This window comes from Micropterus dolomieu, linkage group LG20 (genome assembly GCF_021292245.1).
Source record: "Micropterus dolomieu isolate WLL.071019.BEF.003 ecotype Adirondacks linkage group LG20, ASM2129224v1, whole genome shotgun sequence".
In the NCBI taxonomy this organism is placed as follows: domain Eukaryota; kingdom Metazoa; phylum Chordata; class Actinopteri; order Centrarchiformes; family Centrarchidae; genus Micropterus; species Micropterus dolomieu.
In genome coordinates this window covers 13,616,803-13,625,158 of record NC_060169.1, presented here as the reverse complement: position 1 = coordinate 13,625,158, position 8,356 = coordinate 13,616,803, and the positions used below count along the sequence as shown (strand labels likewise).

The 8,356-nt window shown below is 41.4% G+C and overlaps 1 protein-coding gene across 1 annotated transcript; it reads left to right on the top strand.

The window, feature by feature from the left end:
* The first annotated feature begins 1,384 nt into the window (after positions 1–1,384).
* On the top strand, positions 1,385–7,498 carry fam241a (family with sequence similarity 241 member A). Its single transcript, XM_046033385.1, has 2 exons — positions 1,385–1,674; positions 6,492–7,498. Exons 1-2 carry the CDS (start codon positions 1,525–1,527, stop codon positions 6,786–6,788), a joined length of 447 nt encoding a protein of 148 aa, XP_045889341.1. The 5' UTR covers positions 1,385–1,524; the 3' UTR covers positions 6,789–7,498.
* Positions 7,499–8,356: the final 858 nt, after the last annotated feature.

Genomic DNA, 8,356 nt, shown 5'->3' with positions numbered 1-8,356 from the left:
CTCTGTTGTGGGGCTGTAAAAACAACTCCTGTGTCTGCTCTTCAGGTTGAGGTGGGGAAATGCCGCTGAATATTAGATGTAAACAGTTAATGATGCACTACTGGGTAAATCTGCAAGGGCAGCCTGAGGATCAACATCCTACAACAAAGATACTTCTCCCATGTTGGGAGAGTGAAAAGGCCAAACGGGGTTGCTTTGCATGGAAATGTGAGGAAATGGCTGGAGACATGACATTAAGTCAAGGAAGATATATCCCTACAGTGCCATTATCTGTAACACCACCCTGGATGTTTCCTTCAGTGTCAGCTGACTTATATTTTCTGGGAAAAATGCAGGGTCAAAAAGGTTGTGGAAATATTGCAGTATTGGTTGAAGATAGGTTACAAACACTATATCAAACATTTGTCCAGGTATATACAGATGGATCCAAGGATCCTGATACAGGCAGAACCGGTTTTGTTTTCAGTATTCCTGTCTTACATGTTTCTGTTTAAAAGAAGGACATCAGATCATTTATCTGTATATACAGTTGAGATTCTGGCAACTGTAACAGCATTACAGCGGATAGAAGAATTACAAATTAAGAAAGTTATTCTTTGTACAGACTCATGCTCTGCATTAATGTCACTGCAGTCATTTACATCTCACAGCAGGCAAGATATGGTTAATGAGATCTATGAAACGTTGTACAGAATTAAAAATATGAACATGCTGATAACATTTATGTGGACCCCAGCTCACAGAAGGATTGAGGGAAATGAAGGTGTGGATGCATTAGCAAAACAGGCTCTGAAACATGAGGAGGAACACCATTAAGGAGAGAACAGCTGGGATAGAGGAAATACAGGGCAACATCTCTATGCACTACAGCAGGATGTGGGCACAGGAAGGACAGCTAGAAGAAACAATAAAGAGGAGAATATCTTGACAAGGCTGAGGGTAGGGCATACTAGACTTAATAAAACACTGCACTTAATAAACAAGTACCCTTCAGGATTATGTGAACACTGTCAAATAGAGGAATCAGTAGAACATGTAATTCTTCACTGTCAAAAATTCTCTCGAACGATAACCATTAAGGAGGGAAATCAGAAAGCCTGGACAGGAAGAATTAAGTCTAAAAAATGTATTTGACATTGAGGTAGGGAAACTCTTCCATTATTTGAAAGAAACTGGGTTGATCAATAGAGTTTAGTGAACAGGGAAATAATTCATTCATTCATCTTTTTTGTTTGTTTATTTAATTTATGTATTTATCAAGGGATAGAAACTCTGGTCCACGCTCCAACATAGTAGGTGGCGGTAATGCACCTTAACGCTGGGTGCCACCCGCCATAAAACGGCGATACTACACCAGTGGGAGGCAGCAAGTCACTAACCAGTACCGAAGCTGCCGGAAAGAATGAGGAAGAAGACTTTATCGGAAGCGCGCGGCGCGTCAGGGCGGATATAGGGACCGTACTATCAATCATTTCACTGGCATGTTTTGAGTCCCTAAGTTACTGTCAGTGGACTAGCTGTAAAATGTCCGCTGTAAACCCACCTGTAAATGACCGATATATTTTTCGTCGCCGTGAATTTGAAGAGCTGCCGTCATACAACCAGAGAGGATGGCATACTCCTCAAGCTGTCCGCGGTGCGAGGCAGACCGCACTACACCACCAGCGTCACCGGGTAAAGCCCATCTACATTAACAAGCTAGCTGTTAACGTTAGCCGTTGTCAGACTTCTTGCTCACCAAGGGCCTTTTTGAAACTAGACCCTCGCCGCTGCCTCTCTGGTCGGAGTCACCCTCACAGCCAAATCGAGCCCGTGTAGGGTTTAAATACAGCGACAACTTTCTGACGAACTCCCCTCTCCCCCCAGCGTAAATAGGATCTGACGTTACCGCTGCTCTCACTGCTATAATATGTGTATCAAATGAACTACAGTGGTATTAAGATTCAGGATTGATGTGTGTGTGTTTTGCAATAATGAAACTGAAAGCATTTGTTATTCATTTTGTGTTTGTGTTCGAGTCAAATATTTCTTTAAGAACACTTTTTATATATTTACGAAAAATAATTATATTTTATGAAAAGATTGATATTCATTGTAAAGAAAAGCCTTTATATTTGAACCTCTTTAACTTAGCCTATATTACAAATGTTACATTCACAAATACAACATTTCAATATAAATCGTGTGCTACGTTATTAACCTGTGATTGGTGACGTGACAGTGTCAGTGTAGTTAACACATGTTAAACTGCGAAGTCACACGGAACGCAAATTGAAAGAAAGTTCCCCCATCGTGCAGCAAAGGGTGTTACACACCTTCAACAAGCCGGCATCGGTGCTGACTCGGCATCTGAGGGTTTACCAACCCACTACCACTCCGCCCTCACTGGTTATGGATGGCACTCAGTGGGACGGACCCTCCGCAAGAACGCGCAAACTGAGTGGAAGCATAGATTGTATATAAAAAGAGTGGAAGTAGGTAGGGAGAAGGAGAAGCAAGCAGATTCGGGAAGCTCTGTGAGGTCCTGTGGTAGTGAAAGAGCTTGTCAGTATCACTTTACTAATGTTTAACTTAACAGCTTTTTTTTAACCCTCATAAATTCATGACCCAAAGTCGAAGATGACTGGAATATTACAAATTAACCTGAGTTCAAGTCGGGATAGAAGGTTAACATATGAGCTCGTAATTCTCTCCATGGTTAATAACAGTTAACTGCTGTCTGGTGTAATGCATATAACATAAGACAGTAGCTTATACACAAAAGTGAAGGTTGGCTTTTCAGCTTCTCAAGCCATGTGGTATTAGGTGTGTATGCAGCGCACCAACTTTAAATGGGACTCTTTTTCACTGTAGTTTAGTTCCATGTTCTCTTCATAAGAGATAACATCATGAGACTGGGCTAGGCCTTTTCTTGAGGTCAGTAATGATTTTTCTGTTTTACAAAGTGGGAAGGTAGTCTATCTAATTACAATGAATTATGAAATTGAGTTTGAGTGAAATTGGAGACTTGACAGTCCTCGTTCCACCTACAGTAGTTGGGCTTGAACTAGGTAGGTAGATTTATTTTGTCACAATATAACAGGTTATTTTGAGTTTGGAGGAACTACTGTTTGGAGACCATTATGCTGGCAGTGTAATCACACTGGGAGTTCAGACTGCAAACATCATTGAAGTATTTGTGCGTATTAATCTATTATTTTACAAGAAAATTCCCTGTTTTGGTGGAATTATTGCATAATTTAACCATTTTCCTAGTTATATTAGGATTCAACATTATGTTTAGTTCAAACTGTGGAGACCTTCACATTGTAACTGAAGGCACTAGCTACTACTCCTTTTAACACTAACAATCACAAGGTTTCGAGTCCCCATCCAGACTACTCAGTCTTAGTTTATCGCCAGAGTCACTTTTTGTGAACTGACAGATCACAGCCTGGAGTAGGCGGGACATTAAAAAGGTTGATGTGCTACAGCAAACTTTCGAAATGTTTAACTCGTTCTGTATGCAGGGTTTTTATTGTTGACAAGTTAGTACTTTGTATAAACAAATGAGAGACTAACCACCATGTAGAGCATATTTTTTGCACCATAATTTAATGACTGAAAACAACCCACAAAAATGAAACTCGTGTTTTGTCCAACAGGGCTCAACAAAAACTGTGGCTCGATGGACCAGTAAAAATTAACGTCTAGACAGTTGAACTCACAGACCTGATCAGGAAAAAACATTAGTATTTAAAATAAATACATTAGAAACTCAACAATCCAGATTTGTAGTTACGTGACGAGTGGTTGTCAAAGGTTATTTCCCTAATCTCAATCAAACAGCAACCTCTGGGTCTGAAAGTGAAACCATGCAGACAGAACTTAAAAACGGCATTCTATCTAACTGCCAGCAGGGGGCGAGTCCACTTGTTGCAAAAAGAAGTCCAGTTCCGTTAGAAATAATGGTAAAATGTTGCTACTTCTCAGCTGATTTATTACCTCAGTAAACACTTTCATAATAAGTTTATGGTCTCAGTCGCTAGTTTCAAGTCTTCTTCAACACAGCATGATGTTCATTGAATAAATTATGGTCTTATTAGGGGGAAATAGATGAAAATGCAGCATATGCTTTTGGGCGGGACTACCTTGTGATTGACAGGTAGCTACCATGGCGATCTGACAATCAGTATAGAGGCGACTCCACTACTCTGTGTACATTTTTTTTTTTTTTTTATTAAATGGCTGTCAGCAGGAGAGAGAGCACATCATGTTTGAGTCTGTTGAGAATGTTTTGTTTTAAAGGGGCATTATGTAGTTTCCAGCAGCCACTAGCGGTGCGGTTTTAAGATTGCTACCAGGCGTGTGCTCGTACGCGTGTCCGAAACACAACTGCTTTCATACAGAAATCCTGCAATAAACGCAGGAACACCAGCATGCAGGCAGGTGAAGTAATTTCCACCGTGGCAATATTTTGGGGCTCAACAGTGCGGTATGCTGTATTATCACATTTTTCATCAATGAAGTAATTTGGTGCCATATAGCAGAGTAAGAGTGTCTGTATCTGTCACCTCACTGCACAGCGAGCCGCTAACAGCAGCTTTATGGTCTGAGCAAGCTAGCTGCTGCGTGCTAGTCAACAACATTGCCAAGCAAACTCCTTTTTGTAGTTTGACCGTGTCTTTTTCAAACATAGCTATATCATTACCTTTAGGGCACGTCTATTAAGTCAATTTACAACACAAAAAAACACGTGCGCCGGTATGGAGCAGAATGGCTGTCCACAACTAACCACTGCGCTGTAGGAACGTTAACTAAATTTCCAAAGAAAGCAACATGAAAAACAGCTGCAGGCTTCCGACACACTACGCTCCTTAGTTCAGATTAGATTCAAAAGAGGCTTACTCTCCAATTTCTCTGGACTGTCCCTCAGGATCACGTTAGTCCAACATCGCCGAGTGTGCTAGCCACATTAGCCGTGCAATATGCTAACGCCAAGTTAGCTAACCTTTTAAATAAACAGTAACAGTTTACAGTATGAACATTGCGGTTGTTGCGAACTCCGCGGTTGGCTTGACCAATAGCGTGGTATTTAAATTTTTTGGTTATTGCGACAGCCCTAGACTTGATTAAATTTCCCTTTTGTATTGTCACTCATAAATTTAACCTACTCAGTGAGTTCTGGTGTTTTTATGTTCTTCTAGTTTTGCAGTATTGTCAGTGACGGCCGGTGGTAAAAGTGTTTTATCACCAACATACAACTGAGGGATGTTTTATCGAATCTGTTTCGTACTGGTGACAATAGAGATTTGTTTTAGGATATTTTTACTTACCAGATAGCCCAGCTTCCTTGCCGACCTCCTTCTAAGTGATCCCCTTTTTATTCCAGTCTCTGTACATGTATGATTTTTCATAGAACTCTGTGTTACAATCGGCCTCCCTCTATTTTGATTTCTTCTGATACATGTATGTCCGCGTACCTCACTTCGTCCGTTGGTGACGTCTGGATAATCTCACCGCTGATAGGCTTTAGTGTAATTTATACTTCTTTGTCGAATTGACGGCGCAGGGCAGGGGCCGACGCTGTAGCCTGACGTGCATGTCCTCAACAATGTAACTACACATCGAGGCGACGCGGACCATTAGCTGTGTGATTGGTCGGCTAGGTAGCCTCGCAATGCCTCCGAGCCGTCAGGAAGTGTCCGTGCTTTGAAGTAACTTTTACTAGCTGCCAAAACGGCGGCTGTAACACAGTGTATCAATATATTTGAGCGTCACAACCTGAGCGAAATGACTCGTTTCACTATCAGAATGTGATCCATTCGGTCAATAACATTTGAAAAGGCTACACCAGCTGCACATATACAATGTTACCGCCATTCACATTAGTGGAGTGCTAAACTGGAAGTTGGCATGCTCTGTCGACAAAAGTCAACACAGTGGACGCAGTAGCGCTACTGCCGACTAGCGTTTGGGGGTGTAATTGCAGAATGACGGACACACCTACGCACAAGTATAAATGCATGGCTACGTGCGTAGCTACGCAGGAGTATAAATCAAGCATTTTGCAACTCGCTCAAGTTGAAAAATTTGAACTCAAGTGAACAAGCAAACTCGCAACAAACACATCTTCTGCACCGCTCAGAGCGAATTTGCATCTTTGCAAAAGCATTGATTTAGTATGTAATCAAGCTTGCTTGACTTTGTATGTGAACACACCATGATGGTTTTAGTCATTTTTCAAGCAAAAATGCCAAATATTAGTTGGTTCCAGCTTCGGAAACGTGATACTTTTCTTTGCCATGCATGATAGTAAATAGAACGTCTTGGGGATATGGACTGTTGGTCGATGGAGCACCTTGGGCTTGAAACATGGTTAATGAAGGACTGTGAACAGTGCAGGGGCAGCTCTGTTCACAGCTGATGAGCATTTTCTTGTGCAGGATGGTCTTCACTGTCACTATGAGTTAATGTGTATGTGTAACAGGTCCTGAACATTGTCTCCACAGGGTGATGCCGACGGGACCCTACTTCGACCTCCAGGTGATCCCAGCACCAGATGGCCCCACGTAGATGACCCCACCACTAGAGAGCCTCAGCTGGACGACTGTGAGCGTATGGGGACTCTCTTTGGGATGCTCAACAAGTGTCTGCGGGGGATGGGCTTCAGCCAGATGTACTTTGGGGAGAAGATAGTGGAACCAGTAGTGATTGCCTTCTTCTGGCTGCTGCTCTGGTTCCTGGGTATCCAGGCTCTGGGACTGGTGGGAACTCTGTGCATCATCATCATCTACATCCAGAAGTAATGAGAGCTCATAATCAGAGTGGAGCCTGCTGTTTTCTGTAATTAATGCTTACATGCAGGACTCTTGGCTTAGCACTTTTCTAGAAATGGTTTGTTCAGCCAGCAAAGGTCCAAAGCTGGGTCCAATCTTCAGGCTTGTCTGGAGCTTTGCCTGCCTCAGTGACAGGATTGGTGCAGTCATGCTTCCTCTGTTATTGTTTGGATCAGAAGCTACAGTCCCAGCAGTGAGGAACCAGAACTGCACATATCTGTGCATATCTGGAGTGTTTTAATTGAGACCTTTGCTAACATACTAATGTGGTGTGCAAATGTAGCATTAATATGACTCTTATAATCAATCATAAGAAACAGTGTCTGAATGTAAAGCTGACCTACTGTACAGAGGGCTGTTATGTGTCCTTTGTCATAAATACTATGGATGCACAATATATTGATGGCTGATAAAAGAGAGAATGGAGTTCTTGTTATTGGTCAAATAATGGTGGTTCAGCTGGTAATGTTGACTTTTTACCGTAGCTGTGCAAACGAACGTTTTCAAATGAAACTTTGTATGTCTGTCATCACATTTTATGACCTAATCACCCTAAAAAAAGTCAGATCATTTTATCAGATTCACACTCACAAGTGTTCCAAACATCGTTCTAAATTAACTTTATAAATTGAGAAAATGTAAAATCCACTCATGCCATAAAAAGTGCTCAAACAGTGAAAGACTGGATCTCAACCGTTACTGAAACCTCCACCACATTAGCTGCCCCCAAAGCAAAAGGTGGCGCTTCATGACCAGTCTCTATAATATAATATAATATAAGAATCAAATGCAAACATAAAGTTATAAAAAAAACTAATTCATATTAAACTGACCTTGAGAACCAAAGTATCTGTTCATATTTAGCCTCACATAAAAACAATGAAAGCATGTCTTTTACTGGTTGCGACCGGCTGTGAGAAACAGACTTGGGAGCAAATAAAAACTAAAAGTAAAATAATAATTCAAAGGGCTGAGTAGACTTACTGTCATATTTTAAAGTACAACCAGTACAAGGCTTTAGAGCTTCTCCGGAGCAGTTAGCCGTTCAAGCATCAGTTACCCCGGGCGATGTACAGTAGTTCTGAAACCCCAGGGTTAACCCTGAAGGTACCTCACTAAGTACACATTCTGCTTCCTAGTACAGGCCTCTGTTCAGAATACCGAGAGAATATCAACATCATCATACCAGACTAGATATTGTTGTGGGGTTTTGGCTACAGTGTAAAATACCTTCATTTTCTATTTCCTTAGGCAAAGACTTGTTATTCAGACTGTCAGAGTTTTAGTTGTGTGCAATGAAACAGATGGCCTCTTTAATCATCATATCTGATTGTTGTCATACTCATAATGAAATGTTAATCTTTAAATAAGAAATACGTCCGTAATCATAAAGACCTACTGTGAATCCAAAGCTGAATGTTCACAGATGAGGTAACCCTGTCTCTTCTGAATCACCCACATCCTCTTTGTGTTAGCCATTTCCATTCACCTCCACTGCAGGAAGTAGTGTGACACTAGATGGAGTGGGGTGGATGGAT

What these genes read in the sequence shown, in the direction of transcription:
- fam241a (XM_046033385.1), top strand. Translation starts at nt 1,525, where the DNA reads ATGTCCGCTGTAAACCCACCTGTAAATGACCGATATATTTTTCGTCGC. An exon ending in TACACCACCAGCGTCACCGG is followed by an intron (nt 1,675 to 6,491) that starts GTAAAGCCCATC and finishes TTGTCTCCACAG; the next exon opens with GGTGATGCCGACGGGACCCT.